Source organism: Misgurnus anguillicaudatus, chromosome 22, assembly GCF_027580225.2.
Source record: "Misgurnus anguillicaudatus chromosome 22, ASM2758022v2, whole genome shotgun sequence".
Classification (NCBI taxonomy): Eukaryota; Metazoa; Chordata; class Actinopteri; order Cypriniformes; family Cobitidae; genus Misgurnus; species Misgurnus anguillicaudatus.
The window spans coordinates 10935355-10960404 of record NC_073358.2 but is presented as its reverse complement, the minus strand read 5'-3'; the positions used below and the strand labels follow the sequence as shown (position 1 = coordinate 10960404).

At 35.7% G+C, this 25050-nt stretch overlaps 1 protein-coding gene across 2 annotated transcripts; it reads left to right on the top strand.

Annotated features, from left to right (window-relative positions):
- Nucleotides 1-1725: 1725 nt before the first annotated feature.
- lnpep (leucyl/cystinyl aminopeptidase) lies at nucleotides 1726-24749 on the top strand. 2 transcript variants are annotated; one of them, XM_073861068.1, is made up of 18 exons: nucleotides 1726-2102; nucleotides 4135-4978; nucleotides 5064-5202; nucleotides 5315-5446; nucleotides 5532-5652; nucleotides 5768-5919; nucleotides 10141-10254; nucleotides 10358-10489; nucleotides 10593-10724; nucleotides 10858-11009; nucleotides 12065-12144; nucleotides 12284-12467; nucleotides 16488-16649; nucleotides 17392-17565; nucleotides 21003-21164; nucleotides 21237-21377; nucleotides 21751-21832; nucleotides 21918-24749. In XM_073861068.1, the coding sequence occupies exons 1-18, from the start codon at nucleotides 2084-2086 to the stop codon at nucleotides 22047-22049; spliced, it is 3054 nt and encodes a 1017-aa protein (XP_073717169.1). In that variant the 5' UTR covers nucleotides 1726-2083; the 3' UTR covers nucleotides 22050-24749. The 2 variants fall into 2 exon arrangements, with proteins under 2 accessions (XP_073717169.1, XP_073717167.1); XM_073861066.1 differs by having other exon boundaries at nucleotides 1727-2102; nucleotides 12062-12144.
- Nucleotides 24750-25050: the final 301 nt, after the last annotated feature.

Below are 25050 nucleotides of genomic sequence, written 5' to 3'. Positions count from 1 at the left end.
GGTGTAGTTCTGTCATATTTTGTTATATTCCACCAAATCATGCATTGTTCTATGTTTTAATAGAGAATGTCAAAATATGAACAACAATTTCTTTGAAAATTTGCTAATTTCGACTAAATTTGACAGCACATGTCAAAAATGATGCAGCATCAAATAAAAATGGAGAAAGAAAATTCTTCTTAAAGGAAAATGCATATACAAAACAATGGCTTGATGGTTCTGTTAAAAATGTAAGCAGGCTGTTGTTAACATATATTTGCATAAAGCATCTATATATTTATATATGATCAGAGTATTAAAAACCTGAAAAGTGTTAAATTAGGGTAAATTTAGAACGGATAAAAATGTGCGATTAATTTGCGATTAATCGCGAGTTAACTCATGAAATCATGCGATTAATCTAGATTAATTTTTTAATCTATTGACAGCCCTAACTAAAACACATTACTAACTGTAATACTATACCAGCACAGCATAGACTGTGTTTATTTCAGATGCTGAAAACATAGACCTGCTAAAAATACAGTTAATGTTAGTGAAATGTTACAGATTACATACTGCAGACAGTAAAATCTAAACAAGAAATTTCAGCAATAGAAAAACATGACTTTCCTTTGACTTTTTCTTTGACTTTCCTCAAATTAATGTAGGCTAAGTTATATCTACTCCTGTTAGTGTCGCCAGGGGGCAGTGTGGTTCACTTCACCCTGCAAAATTATCAGCTGTCAAAAACACGTGTATAAACAAATCAATTAATTCACAAAATCATAAATGTAATTGTAATTAAGTCAACTAATTCATAAATTCAAAGAATTACTCTGATCTGATGCTTTCATAATACGACTCCAAATACATCAAGCAAACTATTAAACTGATATTCATATAAGTATAATATTAAAATCAAATAAATTAATAACTGAAATTTTACTAATTAGTTCAAACACATACATTTGTGCCCCAATCTGTAAAATCCCAATTTTTCGTAATTTCTATATAATCAAATCTTCAGACTTTTTTGTCAATAGACAATAAACAGTATACTGTTGTTCCTACAGTACAATGACCCATATAAATGTTTCCTTTGGTTTCTAAATGCGCCGCACACTGCATGCGCTTAAGAAGACACCAGACTATTGTAGTGTAAGAGCAATGCTTACTGTCACTGAAATGATTTACATGTGACTGCTGAACTGTGATGCTATTGCAGTTATTCTGGAGCATGGCACCAAGTCTCAGCCCATGGAATCTGCAAACCATTTAAACCAACAGGAATATGGAACTATTGGTACGAATGACAAATTATTATTTTTAATATCTTTTCTACTTATTTGAATAGTTTTTCAATGTGCAATTTCTATTGAATGTGCTCACATTTGTAAGTTTTTTTTAAGTTAATACTGTCTCTATCGGGTAAAATTATAAAAAGGCCATCACATTGCAAAAATCATCTTTTTACTTTGTGTTTAACAACACCTTTCAAACATCATTAAAAATATGTATTCACTTGAGTTCAGTCATTTTACATATTGATTTCAGAGAAATCCAACATAATGTTTGCCGTTGAGGTTAAGAAAAAAGAAGTACATGTCTTGTATTATTTTGCTTCTTAAATCAATATTTGCTTGTTATGACAATTATTTTAATCAATGTGAAATTGGTGGAAAAAGACAAAAAACAGAGATTCTTGCAAAGAAAATATTTTTGCAGTGAGTTTGTTTAGTGTTTGTATGGCTCGAGCAGACGGCAGGCAGCAGTCAGTCAATTTAAAGGGAAAGTGAATAGGGAAGTAACGCTGTTTAAAGCTTCTTTGTCAAACAGTACAGTTATTGACATTGCTTATCATTTCAATTGTGTCTAATAATAAAGATGATGGATGTCTCGGTAAACATTTTTCATTCGGATGTATGATTTTAATGCGCGGATGCGTGAGCTGCCCACATCATGCTAACCATGCTAATCTAGCACCAGTTGATCGGATCGGATGCGCTGCGGTGAATGTGTCACTTTTCCTCTTTCCCGGAATTAAACATCATTTTATTGCCAAGAGGATTCTGGTTTCACCACAGACTTCATTTCTGACAGCATGGATGAGTTTGGGAGCGGTAAGATTGTTATTAATGTGAACTCTTTATTTGCTGTGCGATTGACAAAAGTTATCGGCTAACAAGCTAACGTTACAGTTAGCCGCATCTCTTCAGATACATATAGTAGGTGTATAATAACGCATTTTTATCTCCTCAAGTGTTGTATTAGTGTGATACGTCATCTTTAATCATGTTTTTGGTTCTGTATGAATGACTATGTAGTTAGGTATACTGTCAATGTGGTTAACGCGCATGCAAACTCCTGTTTTGCTAACACAGACAGCAACGAGTAACTTAACGTTAACTGTTAGTAGTTAAATCAAACATCTGCCGTCACAAGTTCGTAGTGTACAAAAATAGCTGTTTAAGGCACTTTTACTGTTTAAATGCATACTATAACATGTCAGTCTTTGTAAATGAGTAAAGTTTGTGTTTTGTTTTTGATGACTGACTGACAGACATTCACGTGATGTCCGCTGCTGTGTCAGCATTTATATTTCTGACTTTAAATATTCCTATTATCAGTCATTTCCAATGATCAATCATTACATCTTTTGTCTGTTCATATCAGACTGAATGCATCACTTCAAACATACAGAGAACATTAGGTCTTTCATAAATCTTGTCAGGGTGACATTTATTTGTGTTTTTATAATGTTGTTGACAGGTGTTACGGTGACCAGCTGGTGGTTTTATTCACATGTATCTCATAATTTAGTTTATTTAAGAGACATTCAGTCATGTAATAGCCTCTGTATGGTCGTTTTTGTTCGTAATCTTGTTCTGTCGTTTGTTCTTGTTCACTTCCTGAATGAAAGTTTCACTGATAAGGGGGCGAATGTTTTGAAAGTTTGTCAAAACCAGGTCAATGAAAAGAAAATTACCTAAATTATATGTAATTGTTTTTAATTTGCATGTTTTTATGTTATTTGTAACATAATTTTCATGTTATTGCTTTCCTAAATTAAATCACTTTGCTCTTTTTACATAGTGGCTTGGCTTTGGATACAAGCATTTGCTAAATGTATAGACCATTTTGCAAGACCTAAACAACACTGGTCCAGAAACACTTCCTGTTTCAGTTTGTAACTGTTAATTTCATATATATCTTAAACATGTTTTTTAACTTTTTGATTCAGTTCTATGTTCTTTACATTAGGCAGGATGATTTTATGTATAGAAAACATTAAATAACAAAAAATTACTTTGGCTGGGTTTTCACAGCCACTGTCACAGTTAAAGGGATAGTTCAGCCAAAAAAATGAAAATTACCCCATGGTTTACTCACCCTCAAGCCATCCAACAGGTGCCTGATGAAGACCTGAGGGTCGAAACGTTGCCTTTAATAAACACTTTTTTGGAGCAGTACTTTTCAGTGTGCGTGCAATTTGTATTATTTAACAACAGAAGTTTACTCATTTATTTGTTTGTTTATTTTTTACTCATTAAAAAAAACGTAACAATCGGGCTAATGCATTCATTTGTGCAGCAGACCACAGCTTGACCCCATAGGAGACATTTGTGGTTTCAATCTCTTTGTTAAAATGTGTAGTCTGATCTCTGTCTCAGGTCAGACTTGATTTGTGATTGAATTTGTTTAGTTTAATTTTCTGAAGTATGTGGTCAGTTCACCAGCGCTTGCAGCGCTTTGACAAACTTTCAGCAGATAATAGGTCAACAAACATTTAACCTATGATAAATAGATTTTATGATTTACTGTCAGTATGGTTTTGTGGTGTGGATTTACTGGAATATTCTCAATCATGCGTTTTCAATGCTTCTCTTAAAAAAACCCGGATGAAAAGTTACCGTGTCATCTAAATTTTTTAGTTTCATTTGCTTACTTTCACCCTGACTTGTAAAGCATTGACAAGTGTTTCATGTTTCAAGGGTAACATTAAAAAAATGTTAACACTTGTTCATGCTGCCCCAATATGTAGTTTTTGTTTATTTTAAGTTTGATTAAACAACATTAAGCACTGATTCTTAACAGGAAGCCACTTCCAACAACAGTTGTTTTTGTCACTCACGTTGTTGCTGTAACTTACAGACAGATCTCCACTGCCCAGGAACATGATCGAGAACAGCATGTTTGAGGAAGAGCCAGATGTGGTGGATTTGGCGAATGACTCCCCGTCCTATCCCATCGACTCCCCATCCTATCCCATCGACTCCGACGATGTGGTCTATGAACCCCGCAGCTCGCGCCTTTTGGTCCGAGGGCTGGGAGAAAACGACCTGGACGAAGATGAGGAGGACTACGAGTCTTCCGCTCGGCTTCTTGGGATGTCCTTCATGAACCGCAGTTCCAACCAGCGTAGCCCTGGGTCATCTTACACCCGTCAGCAGACCCCGGGATCGTGCTCGATGCCGTCTGCTAGGACTATGGTGGTTGGCATTCTCATATTGGTGCTGGTGGCGTCCATGGCCATGGTCATCTACTTTCTACCAGGTTGCACTTTTACCAGAAGTGGCTGTAAGAAAGCCAACTCTACTATGGAAAAGATTTATCCCATTTCCACAAGCGGAGAGCTTTTCCCATGGACGGAGTTGAGGTTACCAGCTAGCGTACACCCAGTGCATTACAATATTTCACTGCATCCCAACCTGACCTCTATGACCTTTCAAGGCGATGTGTCCATCTCAGTGGAGGTCTTGCAGGAAACTAAGAAGATTGTCCTACACAGCTCTAATATGAGTATAACCAAGGCCACGTTTGACGGTAAAGACGTCAAGATCCTGGAGTACAAACCCTGGCAGCAGATTGCTATTAAATTTAAAGAGGATCTTCAGAAGGGAAAGCATGTTTTGAACTTTATCTACAAAGCAAATCTGTCCACCAGCTATGATGGCTTCTACAACAGTTCCTATGAAGACACAACGGGTATAAAAAGGTACTTGCAGGCAAATTATTGTTGAATTTTTAGGGCAATATTGAATTAACTTAATTGTTCTTAATTTGTAATTTTCTTCTTCCAGAGTTTTGGCTGCTACTCAATTTGAACCCCTGGCAGCCCGCAAGGCTTTTCCTTGTTTTGACGAACCAGCTTTTAAATCCACTTTTCTAATAAGGATAACAAGAGAACCCAAATACACCAGTCTATCAAACATGCCCAAGGTATTTCTTTTTTTTTTACTTGTACACATAATAATACACATAAATATTTTAATTGGTGTTTGATAAGATTATGTTCGCAAGACATAAAAATATTTGGCTTATTTTATTTTAGGCCAAAACCACCGATTTGAAGAACGGTCTTCTGGTAGACGAGTTTGAGAAGAGTGTTAAGATGAGCTCTTACCTGGTCGCATTTGTCGTGGCTGAATTCAGCAGCGTCAGCAAAAATGTCTCCAATTCTACGGTATGTGATCTACGGTAAAAACATCACTTTTGTATAAAAACAGTAGCGTGTGGCTGCATCATTTTGTTTTTTAAATGTTGTGCAGGTGTCTGTGTATGCAGTACCAGACAAGAAGGAGCAAATGCATTATGCTTTGGACACAGCTTGCAGATTGTTGGAGTTTTACAATAAGTTTTTTGACAGCGACTACCCGTTAAGCAAGCTGGGTGAGAAAGTCCTAAATATTCAAATGGAATTATTAGATTTGAAAAAAAAACCAAGACAGTATGTTTTATTGTTTTAATATTGCTTTAATAGAGTTTATGTCTGTCCACTAAACAGATTTAGTGGCGATTCCTGACTTCCTTGCTGGTGCCATGGAGAACTGGGGACTCATTACATTTCGTGAAACGACTTTGCTTGTAGGGAATCATTCCTCTCCCATAGACAAGCAACTGGTGACCTCAGTCATTGCTCATGAACTTGCCCACCAGGTAATTAACTTACAAAATAGATCAACATTCACATGACAAGGTATAATTATAGTCACTTTCAAGCTGTTTGCAACACACATGATAGGATGACAGACTCAGTGGCAGCTTAGCTACATTACTGTTATAAAACGGTTAATTCCAGTCCTTGATCCTGATTGGTCAATAGCTGTGCTTTATTCATGATAAGACACGGCTATGGCCGCTTCACCCAACGGTTCTATTTATCACTGCACCCTTAGCAACCACACGTATCAGTTTGAGAATGGTTTGTTGTTTTTATTTGAGCTTTCATGCATATTACACATTGGAACGTTGTTATTTACGGTCAGGGACAATTTTTTCTAGCGGAAGGAACGCTTTTATTGATTTAACTTCATGAAAGTTGCACTAATAGTTTATTTTACTTTAATATTATGTGGTAACCATTTTATAAAAGCAATAAGGTACTCGAGGCAAGTGTTGTATTGTGAATAAGTAACGGCTGAAGGGGTTGCAGGCACACCCGCTTCGCGTTGTGCCTAACAACGTCCTTTAGCGTTACTTATTCACGATACAGCACAGCCTCTCGTACCTTATTGCCAGGGCCAAACGGAATCCACACCCGCAGATTTCTGCGGATTTAATGGCAGTGATTGACAAGCACACATAAATCGCGCTTGAGCGTGTTTGTGACCATTAACTGCCATTGACAACAAGCACACATACATAGCCTCACACATTTGTTTACGGCATTGACAAGTACATAAACCCTTTGCGTGCTGTTTGCTGTGATTGTTTTTGATGATAGAGAGCACAAACCATTTGATATTTTAGATGAAATGAAACTTACCGCTGAGTTAAGCAGATCTTACGACAGTCAGCACTCAGCAGCACATCATCAATTCGTTTACAAGATGAATGCTCTTGTTATGTTTAGTATATAATATAAAATATAAGTTTACATTGCGTTGTAAAAATGATTAAATTATCTTCATACGTACTTAATTCATAATGAGAACGTATTAACACAAGCTTTTTTATTCTGCTCTAATATATACCACTATAAACAATAATGTATGTCATTTTATATACTTTAATTTTATCTTGACATTTTCTATTTCTACATTATACAATAATAGCAATGATTAATAACTTATTTTTACAAGAATATTTTTATAAGAATATTTTAAGAAACCAGTCTTTTTATGACTTCTATACTAAATAATCTCAGTCATAGTTACTGCTAACTGTTATGTAAGTTAGTGTCCTAGAGTCAAATATTAGTAAACTAAATATTAATTTCATATCGGAAAATACAGAACAGTATAACACATCTGTTGATTTTCTCAGCAACAATGCAATTCTATAGACTTGACAAGAGGTTTGAGACCTCTTAATGTTTAAGACCTGACAGGGTGAGGATGTACTTTGTCTTACCTCAATTGGGCGCACTCACACTATCCAAACCAAACCGCGCTCGGGCGCGTTTGACCCCCAAAGCCTGGTTTGTTTGACTAGTGTGATCGCTCTGTTCCGTGCCCGGGCACGGATTGGTTAATTATTTTAGATGCAATTTTGTAATATTTATAGCTTAAATTCTCTAATATCTTCTAAAAACATTTAAAATCATTCCGCAGATTTTTCCAAAAAATTTCTAGAGAAAAAGCAAAAAAGTCTGCAGATTCCGTCTGGCCGTGCTTATTGCTTACTTAAATGCAGTTTGTTTATGACCATTGTGGTTAACTTTTTTATATTTCATTCTGATTGCATTGTGTTAAAACTTCAGTATCAGTATCAGTATCAGTTTCATGTTAAAGCTAAAATGTGTTACCTTATTTTTATTCACAACTGTAAACTTATAATAATGATTTATATTAAGCTTGACCTGTCAGATTGGATTTTGCAGGAAATTTCAGTACACGTGAATATACTGTAAGTACGTCAAGTAACTTGCAGTTTTATGTTTTTTACAGAGATGGCGATAGAGTATGGAAGGTTTTTTCAGCCAATTTAAAATAAATTATTTAAATGATAAAATAATTGTATTAATTAATTTTTATAAAATTGTTATATATATATATATATATATTTTTAATTAAATTCTAAAATAAAAATTAAAACATATTAGAAAGGCAGAGGTTTACAGCTAAAAGGAATAGTTCAGCCAAAAAAGTAAATTACCCAATGATTTACTCACCTGTAAGCAACCCTTGATGTATATGATTATCTTTTTTCATACAAACACAATCAGAGTTATATTAGAAAATGTCCTGGCTGTTCCAAGCTTTATAATGGTAGTAGATGATGCTTCTGGTGTGGTGATCGATGTGATTTTATAAGAAAAATAAAATCACTGTTTAAAACTTTACAAACTAAAGAAAACTTGCTTCCGGTAACGACACATGTTCACCGGAGAGAAAAACAAAACACCAGTTACAAAATCTATATGTAGAAATCAAAAAATGGTGATTTAAAACAAAATGCCGGAGGATTTCGACATTAAACAAGGATATTGAGTTTTTTGCCCAGCCCTGTCAGTTTAAACCGAAGAAGTCTTGTACGCTTGTACAGACATTTTTCTAATATAACTCTAATTGTGTTTGTATGAAAAAAGATAATCATATACAGTCGAGCTCAAAATTATTCTCACCCTTTGTAAATATGACCAAAAAAGGCTGTGAAAAAAACTGCATCGTTAATACTTTTGATCTTTAATTAAAAAAATCTACAAAAATCCAACCTTTCATTAGAAAATAATACTTTAAAAATGGGGGAAAATCGCTTGATGAGAGAAATATTTTTCTCTAATACACACTGCTCACAATTAATCATACCCTTTTACTCAATTCTTTTTGCCAAGAGAACAGCTTTGAGTCTTTACCTATAATGCTTGATGAGTTTGGAGAACACCTGACAAGAGATCAGAGACCATTCCTTCATACAGAATCTCTCCAGATCCTTCATATTCCAGCTCCATGTTGGTGCTTTTTCTCTTCGGTTCATCCCACTCATTTTCTTTAGGGTTCATGTCAGGGGACTGGGATTGTCGTGGCAGAAGCTTCGTTTTGTGCTCAGTGACTCATTTTTGTATTAGTTTTGATGTTCGTTTTGGATCATTCCCCTGAAGGAAGATCAAACCATGGCCCATTATATGATTTCGAAACAGGGACAATCAGGTTTTGATTTTTTTATCTGTTGGTATTTCATAGAATCCATGATGCCATGTATCTGATCAAGATGTCCAGGACCTCCAGCAGAAAATTAGGCCCACAACATTAAAGATACAGCAGTATATTTCATTGCACACATTTTAAACAGTGATTTTATTTTTCTTATAAAATCACATCGATTACCAAATCAGAAGCACCATTTACTACCATTATGAAGCTTGTTTATGAATTTATGAATTCAAACACAATCAGAGTTATATTAGAAGATGTCCTGGCTGTTCCAAGCTTTACATTTTACCCCTGTGTGCACCAAACTAATGTTGAGTGTTTGCTACTAAAAAGCATTTTTTTGCTTCATCATATAATTGGGCCATAGTTTGATCTTCCTTCAGGGCAATGATCCAAAACAAACATCAAAACTAACACAAAAATGAGTCACTGAGCACAAAATTAAGCTTCTGCCAGGTGTGCTCCAAACTCATCAGGCATTATAGGTGAAGACTCAGAGCTGTTCTCTTGGGAAAAGTGGGTTGCAAAAACAATTGAAATAAAGGGTATGATTATTTGTGAGCAGTGTGTATTAGAGAAAAATATTTCTCTCATAATGAGATCCCCCCCCCCCCCCATTTTAAAAGGATTATTTTTCAATGAAAGGTTGGATTTTTGTATTTGTTTAATTAAGGAGATCAAAAGTATTAACGATGCAGATTTATTTTTACAGCCTTCTTTGGTCATATTTACAAAGGGTATGAATAATTTTGAGCTTGACTGTACATTGAGGATGGCTTGAGGGTGAGTAAACCATTGGCTAATTAAGATTTTTTGCTGAACTATCCATTTGAGCTGTAAACTTCTGCCTCTCTGTAAGAAACATAAAACTGCAAGTTACTTGACAAACTTACTTTTCGGTTGAACTGTCCCTGTTAATTATAGCTTTAAATAAATTGGACAAACTTAAAAATGCTGGGATTTTGTATTAAACTGAAAAGCTGTTTTTCGATTAAAACGAAGAGTTATCATGCTTTGTTCATTGTTATGTTTTTCCTGATATACTGATACTCTCCCATTTTAGTGGTTTGGAAATCTGGTCACTATGAGATGGTGGAACGATCTTTGGCTGAATGAAGGATTCGCAACATACATGCAATTCATGTCGATTGAATCCGTTTTCCCGGATCTTAACATGGTACGTTTTTGTTGCTTACGTCAGGAAATCCACCCTGTTTCATTTTATTACTTTTATCTGAAAGTTCATCATGCATTAAGTTGATCAGTCTCTGTATTTCCAGGACACTGAATTCTTAAGCGTTCGATTCAAAGCCCTTGCCAAAGATGTGCTGAACTCGTCCCATCCTGTGTCCGCTATAGTAAACACTCCAGAGCAGGTGGAGGAGATGTTCGACTCTGTTTCTTATGAGAAGGTACATCGTAAATTAACTGTAAAATCAATTAACTATACGATAAGAACTGGACACAATGGTTTTGAATTTGTCATCTGTTATAAACTGGATTTTTTTACACAAGGGGGCTTCAATACTGCTCATGCTCAGTTCAGCACTCACCAAGGAGGAGTTTCAAAAAGGATTGATCGAGTATTTGCAAACGTACAAATTCGCAAACACAGAAAGTGAAGACTTGTGGAACAGTCTTAGACAGGTCAGACCTTTTTTAAAACTTTTACAGGGTGTATCATCACCATGCAATAATTTTATTTAAACATTTACAAAGGATCAACTGTGGTGACATTGTTCTCAGTACTATGGATTTTCATGACTTCTGCTGTTTACAGGTGAGCAAACAGCCGTTCAATGTGGCCCAGATGATGAACACATGGACCATTCAAAAAGGCTTTCCTCTGGTCACGGTGAAGAGGAACGGGACTCAGGTGACCCTGACCCAAGAACATTTCCTTCTGAACCCTGACAATGTCACTGATGACAGGTTTGATTGCTTTTACTACTAGGGGTATAAGATTTTACTAAGGTAAAATATCGATTTTCGTGTGTATATTTTGTTCGCTGATTCTCAAAAACACAGTATCCATTTTTTTTCACTATACAAGATGCATGGCAGTTGTTTTGTTTTCAGTATACATCCTGACAGCTAGAAAGTAGTCTTCTTATCTCTATACTTCTGGAGTGACATGAAGTAAAGGACCTGTTGACCTGAATCCTTTGTTTTGGCCTTTTTTGTTTTAAAATGGAGTGCCAAATTTAACGTAAAATTCTGTCCTGTAGCAAAAGCAGAAATCACTTATGTCGCTTTTCCATTGCATAGTACCCCACAGGTTGGGTCGGGTCAGCTTATTTTTGGGGGCTGTACAGAGTACACAACGTAGTACCCAATACATTTTTTAGTACCACCTCGATTGGGGTTCCAAGCGAGCTGATACTAAAACATGACATAAAAACACTAGATATCACTGATTGGTCTGAGAGAATTGTTTTTACCAGGGCCATTGCTAAACGCAAGATCAGCTTACCTTTGTGCTTGCAGGTCTCGAGCAAACCTTTTGTCATCTGTGCATGGTTGTAAATTCCCAAACTCCCTTGTAGCGATGAACTTCGTCCGCATGTATGCATGGCATTTTTGCAACTTTGTGGAGCGGGTGTTTGTGCAGAAACTGTTAGAGACCGAGGTAGTGATAAACACGATTTGCAAAAATCTATTTGTGGTGATCAATTTTGATTTTGTGGCGGACTGACAAATAAATGAATGTATGGGAAACATCACATTCCAAGTTTCCAACAATGCTCGCTCCCACTTTTTGTATGATGTCACAGAAGAAGGCCACGCAAATATAACAACACATCTATTTTCCCTCCCACTTTGAAGTGCTACCAAGCTCAATGGAAAAGCTAACCAAGCAAAATTTTTAAAAGTAAGGTGAGCTGACACGACGTGACTTGTGGGGTACTATGCTATGGAAAAGCGCCATTAGTGTCAAACTGTTGTTGTTTTATCTACACAAACTGCTTCTCTTTTATCCATAGCAGCTTGTGGCACATTCCCCTGACGTATGTGAATGACAGCTGTCTCGGTTGCAAGCAAGTTTTCCACCTCAAGAACAAAACAGGTTAATAGTCTCTTACATTTTATATGTGTGTTATTCTGTATAGTCTAGTAATCGCTAAATCACAGTATACTGGATTAGAGAGCCACAAACTCCTTTATGTCTGATAGTGATGGTTTTTTGTTGCTTCACATCTTTACAGCGACATTAAAGCTTCCAGATCAGGTGAAATGGTTAAAGTTCAACTACATGAGTGATGGATTCTACATAGTGCACTATGATGAGGAGGGCTGGAGGGCATTGATCGAGGCGTTGAAAGCAGACTTCAACGTTCTCACTCATAAGGACAGAGCATCTCTCATCAATAACGTCTTCGCTCTCTCCAGGTACAGTACATCTACTTGTAAAGTGAGCTCTATAATATATATATTTTTTTCGATTATGGCAGATATGTGATATGCCATTAAAAATAATAAAATTAATGATTTTATTGACCCTACGCTTTATTATTTTGTGCAAAAATACCTGAACTTGACTTGCAAAACATTGACTTTGATCATCTCTGTGTTCACTTTAGGCACAGAAACATGCACTCTAAAAATGATTGGGTTATTTTTGACCTATAATGTGTAAATATTGGACAAAACACATGCTAGGTTAAAAATGATTCAATGTTGTGTTCTTGTTATGCAACCATGGGGTAATAATAACCCAGCAGTTTGGTTAAAACAACCCAGCATTGGGTATATTTTAACCCAGCGGTGTTCTGTCCAATATTTTCCCATTATGGGTCAAAAATAATCCAGACATCTTTAGAGTGCATGATTCTTCTATCATCAATTTCAGGAAATTATTTTTTTATCGTTAGACAGTGAAAACAGACCATAATATTAAATCACACGAGTGAGAATTGGGTCAGCGCATTGAGATATTGAGATATTTTTTGTGTCATTTCTGAAATTCCATGAACAGCTTATGTGTTTTGTAGGTCAACGTCTGACAAGATAATCACCCTATTTTAAATACATTTTAAAGCTGCTAAGTGATGATCTCCGAGTCTGAATATGACACGCAGCACCTGAAGCTTTTTGGACATGCACATCATATAATTAACCTGTCTTATTTCCTGTGTGCCATATATCACTCAAAATGTTTGTACAAGGTATATGACAGATAGACAGGGAAATTATGGTTCAATTGTGATGCATATAATAAATTAAATATAAGCTTGTTTAAAAGTTGTAAAATCTCAAAAACATGATTTTCTGAGAATGAAATTCATCAAATCTTTGACATGGCCTTACTCAGTCAATATTAAAGGAACAGTATGTAGGATTGTGGCCAAAACTGGTACTGCAATCACAAAACTTGTGGCTAAAACTGGTACTGCAATCACACAACTGGTGGCCAATAGACAAAATGACAACATAAACATCAGTTGAGGGCTGCAACTCCACTTTTTTAAATGACAATATCCTGGCCAGACCACTGTTGTCAGTGGTACAAGTATTTAAAATGAAAAGGATTTCTTAATGTCTAGTGACATATCAGGGCCATTTTATGATTAATTGATATAAATTTCTTACATACTGTTCCTTTAAAGATATCAAGGTGATGTTATCACCAAATATTCTTTACTTTATATAAAATGATTTTATGTAAAAATACTTAAATAACAGAGAAATGTCTTTAGCCGGATTGTCACAGGCGGTAGGACATATTTGAAAAAGATACAGAACAGAGTTGGCTAAGCATACGGTGCCGGGCTCGGGCGGGTTCGGGCTTCATTTCTAACATTTTACACGGGCTCGGGCTTGCGCTCCGGCTTTGTGAGGTAAATAAGCGGTCAAGTTCAATGCTGCTGGATGCTGCATCAGTAGCGCAGGACCGCGCTGAATTCATTTACAGTGGATTTAATGATTTTCCTCATCAAAAACATGTAGCCTAATCTTGGTGAGTAGGTTTTTCAATGTACAACTAAATATGAATCGAGTCTTAAATACATAATTTAGACAGAGGATATAGACTAATGTTGGCAGTAATGGAGAGAAGTGCCGACGCAAATCCCGCGGAGCCTTTCTCTTAATTTCGTTATTGCCAAATTCCCATCTTAATTCAGAATGTATTATCTTAATTTAATTCGTTAAGAAATAATAATTTTATTGGCATATTTATGGTGTATTGCATAAGCCTATTTAGAATAAGATGTTACAATGTTACAGATGACTTATTTTATTTATTTTTGGTAAAAACGGGTTTTCTATACCAAGAAAGTGACAAGATGAAAACAACAATTTTCTGTTACAAACTTTCGCATAGCATCTTAAGGTTATAAAAACATAAAAAATTTAAATCCATAAGTTGATTTTCAAAGATTTACTATAAAAACGGATTATTTTTTCCACAAAATGCAATAAATCCATGACAATTTTTTATTCAAAATGCTATAAATCTATTGAATCAATAGCCTATATAAATGTGCATTTATCTTTGCCATGTTATATTCATTAAGTTGACTAGTTGTACACACTAATTAAAAATATAAACATTAATGTTACTAATCAAAACACTCACTTTGTCATATTAAGAACCCTGTCATTGCGGTTACTTGATGTCGTCGCTTAACGTCTTTCACAGCGATCAGCTGTAAAATGTTTTGGTTCTGCTCGATTTTTGTTGACTGAGTAAAATTATGGAAAGTTTTTCATAAGATCTCCTGGGGTCAATGTGTTAGCATGAGAAGCTTGATGCTGTCGGGAGAACAAGCACCCGTCTCCCGAGTGCCTCTCAGGGAAATTATTAGATGCTGATGGCTTACGTTCTTTCCCATCACAGAAAACCATCACAGGTTTAGCGATGCAATTAAAGTATTATTTTGTTTTGTTTGTTGATCACGTAGTACAAAGTAGATGAGGAAAACTAGGACTCCGTGTACTCAGCGCGTCCGCCATTGTTTGTTTACATTGCGTGAACGGTGGGCTGTAATATCAGAAATGGATTTATTGCATTCTGTAAAAAAGGGGGAGTGGCGTTTGTCGCATTTTGGGAAAAAAGGGAGAAAAGATGACAGAATAACACGGCGGATATTGGATTTTGCTCAAAATTAAGAATTTACTTTTAACTACTGACCTGATATAATACTGATTTTGGCAGTAACTCATTTTTTTCAAAAATGGCGTTTATCGCGTTTTGGAACCAAACTCTTCAAATAATGTTAAAACCTGTGTAAATTTCTCATTCTTGACAAAAGCTGTGTGTGTGCGCACATTTAAATAATGCCGGGCTGTAAACGGGTTCGGGCTTTTAAAAAGTTGTCAATCTAAATGTACGTTCGGGCTGCATTCTGTCGGGCTTCGGACATTTCGGGCTTAACTTTTAAGGCCCGATTACAGCTCTACCAAAACCTAATTTTTTCATGACTTTAAATTTACTTTACATGTAATCTACTCAAATAATTAAATTTAGTGTGCACACACATTTACACTTATAGGGTAGTGATGTGCGGGTCAGCGTTTTTCCAACCTGCAGGTCCCGCTTTTATAAAATATTTGGCCTGCTCCAACCTGCCCTGCACCACTGTTTCTATTTTTGCAACCCGCATACGCAACCATTAAAATAGGCATACTAGGCATTTTAATGTAAATGAAAATAGGTTTTATTTCAGCCTAAAAGTGCTTGAAAACAGCCGTTAGATTAGATCGCCCTGTAAACTGGCAACAGCACAGCGAACCATAGAAACCAGCATGGTCATATAAATATAGAGATAGGATAATGATAAACATTTTCAACATTTACAAAGCAGCGTTTGTATTATCTATTCACAAATTCCCTACCTTAAAATCGTGCGCAGATCGTCTTTCATCTTTTATTTCTCCGTTTGTATTGGCGTTATAGCTGGCAGCGGGAGCTACTTGGCGCTTCCGTGACGTTACGCCAAAGGTTTGGGGATATCAAGTTACATTGCTACATAGCCCTACGTAATTTAACCATATCAAAGAAACTAATAAAATATGAAAATATATATTCCCAAATATTTAATATAGGCTATAGTGAATTGGACGCACGCAACATACATGTTTTTTATTTTGGTTTCAATGACCCGCCCCAACCCGCCCCGCAATAAAGTGACAATTTCTTTACCCACCCCGACCCGCGGGTTACCCGTGGGTTACAAGACGACCTGCGCATCACTATTATAGGGCATACAAACCAAATGTCAAACGTGTATTCGCATTACTTTCTTTGCTCAATATTTCAGGCAAATAACGCGTTTTGGAACTTGACTTTGGCACATATCTACACAATACTGTAGTATTAGCATGTAAACTAGCATGTATGATTCTGTGTGATTTAGTAAGTTACAGTATTATGGATTGATTTAGAGTGATTCTTCATCTTTTCTCCAGACTGGGCAAGGTGTCCTTCAAGCAGGTCTTAAATTTGATGGATTACATCAAAAAGGAGACAGAGACGGCTCCTCTGACTGAAGCTCTCTTCCAGCTCGGACAGATATTCGGATTACTCGACAAAAGATCGGAGCTAAACTTGGCCTCCAGAATGAGTAGTTAGTACAACATCAAGTGTAAAAATGGTCTCTATTTAAGTAGGGTTGCAAAGCTCAGGGATTTTGGAAGTGAGAAACTTAAAGGAAATTATAAAAGTTTTGGGTCATTTATACAAGCAGTACCGCATACAAACATCCGTGTGGTACAATTGCCACAAATTCCATTGTTTTTCCATGGAAAGTTTCCAAAAATCCCAGAATTTTGCAACCCTAATTTGAACTCTTTCCCCTACAGCGTCTTTAAAAAAAAGTTGCCAGTCAGCGCCAGCCTTTTTTAAGGTTTTTACAAAAGTTTAAAGATGCCAAAGAATGCATTGAAATAGTATGTTAAATTGTTCCTTGGTATTTACAAAGATAATATGTAACTGTATTAAGTGCAAAAATTATCCAGAAATGTTTTTACATGCCATACATTACATTTTAAATGTCCATTCACAACCCTAAGCTAGGGTATATCTGAGATAATTGCATTTTTGTGAAGGGCTTTTGTTAGAGATCAGATTTAGAGTGATGATCAAAACATACACAAGAGTTTTTACGTTTTTTGGATGCTTTAGTGTTTATAAGTTAGGTAAGGTTGGATTGCCATAAAAACTCGTCATTGGCAGGGAACCATTTTTCTTAATTGACGAGATAACTCTTCAATGGTAGGGAAAGAGTTAAAATGTCTGCCAAATGCGTAAATGTAATGTCTTAGTGGTCTGAATTGCTTATGTACTTTTTGTTTTTCTGTCTTTGCAGAGTTACATTATTGATCATTTTGGATTTTTGATGGAGAATCAGTCATGGGAACAGGAGAGCTCCGTGTCAAAGATGACCCTCAGGTCCGCCCTACTCGATATGGCGTGTTCCCTTGACGTAGCCAACTGCTCACAAAATGCCAAACGTCTCTTTGATAAGTGGTTGAACAAGTCCTTTGAGTAAGTCTGATCATCAATTGATCCACAGATTAACAGCTTAATGTGTGTCTGTAAAAAGCAGAAAATGGTCGTTGACTCCAAGGCTACATTCACATGAAGCCAGTGCTTCCCCTATACAATCTTTTTTTCCTTGTTTTCCCACATTGTCCCAAGAAATGTGTAAGGTTTAAACAAATGGCAGTAACAATGCGTTAACCCCTTCAGACCTGGTTTTTCCAGTGTTTATCAGCACGCCTTATTTTGAACTGTTGATCAGCATTTTTATTGGTTTGAACCACAAAACATCTGATGTTTATTCCAGTGGATTCAGGGTCTGAAGGGGTTAAGGGGCGTTTTGTAGTAAGGATGCGTGTGTCATTGCAACAAGTTATCATACAGCTCTTTAAAAAAGGGTTTTAAATTCAGATCAACATTCATGACAAGAAATGTGTGCAAACTGGAATAATGAAGAGATCAGGGAGCTTCTCACTATCTGTGCTGAAACTGAAGCTGCCTTTTCACTGTGCACGACAAACGATGACCGATAAACCAGAAGTAATTAATTCCATATGGAGAGTCGCAAAAGGTATGCTTGAGGTGAAGAACATCTGCGGATGCGTAATTTTTGGATCTGTTTTGAACGTTGAATCCGTAAAAACATTTGAACTTGTGCGACTACATGCAATACGGCGACTGGAATAGATATGTATTTCAGTTTATTCCAATGAAAACACTGTGTGAGATGAAAATTATTAATCCTTTTTTGTTTAAGTTCATCAGTTGAATCCTTTAAAAAAACTATTAATTACTGATAAGTAATAAATTATTAATAATATATATATATATATATATCACACGAGCTATATCACACGACTCTGAGAGCGATATTGCTTTTATACAACAGTTCAACGGCACATGTTTGAAAAACGAAAACTAGAAAACAACAACGGAGTTATTTTAAAAGCCTCTTTGTTTGAGAACTACTTCTTCCGCCACAGATTTGAGGGCGGCCAGAATGACAGGTAAAACTTTCGGCTGCTTTGAGGCTCATAACAACTCAATGGACGGAAAAGCCGTTACTTTATATTACCGTTTCTTGGTCACAAAGTGTAGTTTTAAGATTAGTTCAGTCGAGAATGTATATGTATTATATTTAAATCTGCAGTCGATTAGTAAAGATAGCGCCTGTTTGAATGTTTGCTTAGTGAGATTCGGTACGAATGAGAACCAAAGCATGAGCGGACGTCAGTGTTCACTCGCCCCGCTGACCACCGCCCTCTCTGTGCTACATCTCTGACAGGGATTCCCTGGCCTTGTTTGTTTATGATCGTCAAAATGAGATCAAATCAGCAGTATTTGGTGTCATGATCAAACTCTTACTTGTTTTTTTTATTCATATTTAGTGTCTTTTGTGTTGTTATTGTTTTGGCGCGAGGTAAAAGTTAAAGGGATACTTCACCGATTTAGCATTCAGCTGTGTATCTGTAGAAACCCGGCAGTATTACTGAATGACCATGTTTCCCTCCCTCATTTCCCCCTGAGAGGAGAGATATCTGCATTTTGGTTCTGCAAAAAGGTCCTCGATGATGTAATATGACGATTTTTGCATCATCGGAGGACTTTTTTGCAGAACCAAAATGCAGATATCTCTCCTCTCAGGGGGAAATGATGGAGGGAAACATAGTCATTCAGTAATACTGCCGGGTTTCTGCAGATACAAAGCTGAATGCTAAATCGGTGAAGTATCCCTTTAATGAAACTATACTTGTATAACGTTACTATTGCTTTCTCATTTATTCTTAACGCGATACGAGCACTCGATTATTATTATTAAACTTTGTTCTTGTCAGTACTATATAAAACGGTTTTTTATAAGTGTCAGAGAGATGTTTTTGCATGCTGCTTATAAAAATACCAGTGGCGATATCTCATAACATGTTTTAATAGTCACGTCACGATAAAGTAAATGATCAATGTCCACATTTAAAAGCTGCGGTGCTAACCTGCAGTTCCACTGTGTTTTCGCGTTCTGATAAGAGATATTGCTCCAGAAAAAAACGAGTGTTTATATTCCTCTTTCCAAGTGTTAATCGTCCACACGATGTGACAAGACATTTCTCCCATTAACTGTAACGTAACATCCAAGAGCGCTGATCTTTGACGGAATAATACTTCTGATTGGGGATTCACAGACTGATTTATGAGCTAGTAAACTAATGAGACACACACACGGAGAGTGATTCAAACAGCGCGTCTGTGTTTTTCCATTCAGAGATGAGCCTGCTTAGGACCTCCATTCACTAGGTGGCGGAATGATATGAAAGGTGAAGCGGTTACAGTGCCGATATCAGCACAATATCGCATAGGTCTTAGCCAATCAGATTCGAGAACCAGAAAGAACTGTTGTATAAATATATATATATATATATATATATATATATATATATATATATATATATATATATATATATATATATATATATATATATATATATATATATATAAATATATATATATATATATATATATATATATATATATATATATATATATATATATATATATATATATATATATATATATATATATTAGGGATGCATATCAATTAATCGTGATTAATCTATAGCAGAATAAAAGTTTTTCTTTACATCATATATGTGTGTGTACTGTGTATAATAACTTTGTATAGTTAAATGCACACACATGCATGTATATATTTAAGCAATGTTTACATGTGTATATACATTTGTATATTTATGTATAATTTATATTATATATAAATATAAATACTTAATATATAAATATTTTTTTTCTTAAAATTATACATGCATGTGTGCATATTTATATATACATAATTATTATACACAGTTCACACACATATATGATGTAAACAAAAACTTTTATTCTGCTATACATTAATCGCGATTAATTGATATGCATCCCTAATATATATATATATATATATATATTCAATTCAATTCAATTTTATTTATATAGCGCTTTTCACAATTGGTGATTGCTTCAAAGCAGCTTTACATTAATAGAAGCAGTGGAAAGCACAGAAAATCGACAGATAGCACAACATAATACACGATACCACAAGCAGCTAAATTTGCTGCGGCTATGAATCAACATTATAAGCGTGCGTATTATTAATGTAATGTAAAGAAGAGGGTGCTAAGTTAAGCCCAAGAAGAACCCCCTAGGAGAAAAAAAACCCAGACTTTTTAGCCGGGGAAGTAAAAAAAGTCCTAGGAGGGAAAAACCCTTGGGAGATAAGCGGGTTCTGCCTGTGGTCGTTGGTCAAGCTAGGGGGCAAACTCGACAGTCGTGAACTCCCCGTGTACAGTCCATCTGGATGAAATGTCGATTGGTAAAAAAAATTAAACGCATATCCGTATGGACAGGCTCTTAACCTGCTCTTTTTCCAAGACCTAAATAAGTTTGTGTCATTACAGGATTCCCAGTGACCTCATGACAACGGTCTTCAAAGTTGCTGTTCAAACAGAAGACGGATGGGGTGTGCTGCTAGATACATATAAATACTCCATCTACGACCCAGAGAAACGCAAGGCTCTGAAAGCTTTGGCCAGTACTCAGGATGTACGCAAAATTATATGGTAAGGCTGGACTACATTTTTTTTAAATGGAAAAATTTGTAGACACAAAACACAACTTTGTTTTTCCTTCAGGATTCTGCAGAACACTCTGGATGGAAGCATGATCCCGACGCCCGAATTTCCTTTCGTGGTGCACACCATTTGCAGGAACTTTGCTGGCTACCTGTACGCTTGGGATTTCGTTAAGGAGAACTGGGATAAAATCATTCAGAAGTGAGTGAAGGATTTACATTAAATGTCATCTGAAGCAATGCGATGCAGTTTAATAAGCAAACTGTAATATAAGCCACTATACTTGGCTGAACTCTGTTTATTCACACAGTTCATGTAAATTACTATCACATAAAAATGTTGAGTTATGCAAAGTGTACACAGATGAGCTGTTACATTGTGACCACCCCCATTTAGTGGATCTGGCAACCAAACAATGGCATAAGTTCAAAGAGCAGTTTATACCATATACTCCAATGAAAGAAGAACTTAATTTTTATATTTACCAGTATTTTGTTACATGTGTGTGTGTGTGTGTGTGTGTGTGTTTTTAAGACTCAATTTCCAAATCTATAAGCATCATCTTTCTTTCCAGGTTTCCTATTGGATCTTTTGCCATTCAAAGCCTCATCACATCCACAACTAGTCAGTTTTCTACAAAAACACATCTGATGGAGGTCTGTTTGTTTTTTTAAAAACACATTTAAATGATGTTTTTATCTTAGTTATTAACGCTGTTACTATCTGTAACTTCTCATACAGGCCCAAAACTTCTTCAGCAGCCTGGGCGTGAGAGGCTCTCAGATGAGGGTCGTACAGGAGTCCATAGAGACCATCAAGATGAACATGCGGTGGATCGAGAAGAACCTGGAGACGCTGCAGAAATGGCTGTAGGGTGAGGTGCTCGCTCCACTCACGTACCTCTCACTCCCTCAGGCGATGTCACCACGCACCAGCGGGTGTAAGTGGATGTTACTGTTACAACAGCCAGAGCCACACATTTACACTGTTAGATTTAATTGATTGGGGTGGAGGACCTATCTGCCGCATATCATTTTAATATAACTGTCTTATGTAAATAAACAGGTTGATGTCCTGTGTCATAACATCTTCTTCTTCAGGACGTTTGGCACACGATCATCTCTCACTTCACTTTGACTCTTGTGTATATATTTGGCACTGGCCTCAAGCACTGTTTGCACTATTTACAGTTACGGCTTGCTCAGGGCAAATCTGGATGTTGTTTTTTTATATTAGGATGCGTTCGAACCCTTGAATGTTGGTAGCTACAGACCAAAACGTCCCGTCAGTATCTCTTACAGTATATACGGCCTTTAGCACGCTTTGCCAAAAATAATAGTTGCCTATTAAATGTTAAATAAAATTCTGCTAAAAGAGACGCATCGACAGAAATCTGTTGCTACTGTGTATAAAAATAGACATCTGGCACACATATTTGCAAAATGTGCAGACAATCGATTGTCAATGTGTTTGTCTCCTATTTATGTTTTTGGAGGTCATCTTTTTTTTGCGTAGTCTGCGGTGCCTGTTTCCAGTACTGTGTGAAGCTAGAAGTATAGTTATGCATTTTTTTATGTACAGGATGTGTTGTAATCGTACTTTGTTTGTACACATAGGTTGAGCATTCGCATACAAGAGAATGTAGTATGTAAGATGCATTGCATTTGCAATGCGCATGCGTCGAACATCTGGGTACATGTACGAGTCAAATAAACAATGCTTTGCAAAGCTGTGCGTTCGACCTTCGTGTACGATGGCATACATGTAAAAAAAACTATACTCTGGTCTTAAATGTTATTGCCTTGTGTAAAACTTTGCAGAAAATATATTTTGGAGTGTTTAGTGTGTGTATTCTGTTTTAAAGTTCACGCAAGCTTACACAGGTCCATTTTTATGTGTGTTTTTCTTTTGCACATTTTGAAGCTGAACATATTTCACAGGTTTATTGTGAAATATACAATGAAATAGTTGATGAAATATGTGGTCATATTTAAATGGTGATTGTAGGATTCGACCGTTATAAATGTATATTTGTAACCAAGTTCAAATAAGTCATCCTATGTTACTACCGTCTGCGGTGTTGGGGGGCAAACGGGGCAGTAAAATGACATCACCGTGTTTCACTCTTCAGATCTTCATTCATTGCTACTGATTGTTTCTCTTTAGTGTTTTTATGTATGACGTTTTACTTGTGTATTGTGAGTTCTGTTTTTTTATATTTTAGTTAAATATTTAGAGTTAAAACTGTATCACAACCTCCCACAAATGTACTGTCTGTGTCGATTTACAAATATGCAGATGATACGCGTCCTCACAAAACAACATTTTTGCATTTGTGATCATCTAAAAGTTGTAGTAATATTTTGGACACATGCAGTACATATATGAGGTTTTATTTTACTTTGAACTTCACACATGTATGGTTCGATCTCTTCATGATGTTTGAGAATCTGTGGTCAATAGATATCAAGTTGTTACGTGACCCTGGACCACAAAACCAGTCATAAGTCCCACTGATATATTTGTAGCAATAGCCAACAATACATTGTATGGGTCAAAATGATTGATTTTTTTAATGCCAAAAATAATTAGAATATAAAGATCATGTATGAAGATATTTTATTATCCTACTGTAAATATATTAAACATGTATTTATCATTAGTAATATGTGATGCTGAGGACTTCATTTGCACAACTTTAAAGGCGAATTTCTCAATATTGAAATTTTTTACATCCTCAGATTCCGTATCTCGGCCAAATATTGTCCTATACTTACAAACCATCAATTGTATCAGCTTCCAGATGCATAGATCTCAATTTACAAATAAATTGACCCCTAATGACTGGTTTGTGGTCCAGGGTCAGATATAATAAATTGTGCTTTCAGGTTTCTCCTTTATAACTCTGTGATCTGACCTCATAAACTGTCACATAAGACTGATACATTATAATACAACCGGTACATTGTAATTATTTTGTATTTAACAAATGTAAATTGCCTCTTATCAATAAGCTTTATTAATATATTTGAGGTAGAAATGTTTTTTAAGACAATGGCATCATTGCCTACACTGTAGTTACAGTAAATATAGCATTTATTGGAGACGACTTATGTAAAGTTGAAGGGTTACAGTTATCAGTGAATGTATTCATGTTTGTTACAATAGATTTGGTCAAACTTGAACCCTATGATTGTAATTCTCTTGTATCTGAGGGATCTGGATTAACTGTATAGATGAATCTATAAGAAATGTTAAACGCAGAGAATATCAAGACAATGCTTTTCCTCTGAAATTATCCCTTCTTTTTTTTATAGAAACCACTTTTGGCACAAATTTTATTTTTGTTGTTATGTTATGGTTCTGTTTTTAAAATTTGCTGTGTTAAACTGCTCAATAAGTTTGAAATGAATAATGAAAAACTACATATTTGTTTTTTGTGCAGAAACTCTTGTGTTTTATGTTAAACAGCTTTACACTGGATTCAAATGTTTTCAAGATGTTGCTTAACTATGGGTAACCAGTGCCCAATCTTTACACCACACAAAAAAAGAATAAAAACATTTTGAAGAATTTTTCTCGAATTAAGTTTATTAATATTCACCTCATTTTCTGAAATTCAGCAGGTGGCACTGTTTTCTGTCTTGTTTCCTTTCTAACTGTTTCAATATTTCTTCAAACAAAAATATTTAGGCTCAAAGATAAAAGAATGAGAATGACATATATGTATGTATATATAGTTAATAAAGAATAAAATAAGTGGAATGATATTTGTACAGTAACAATACTTCTGTATTTTATTATTCACCCTCATATTGTTAAAATCCCATAATGGCATTTGTTGTTTTCAGAACCCAAACGCAGATTTTTTTTA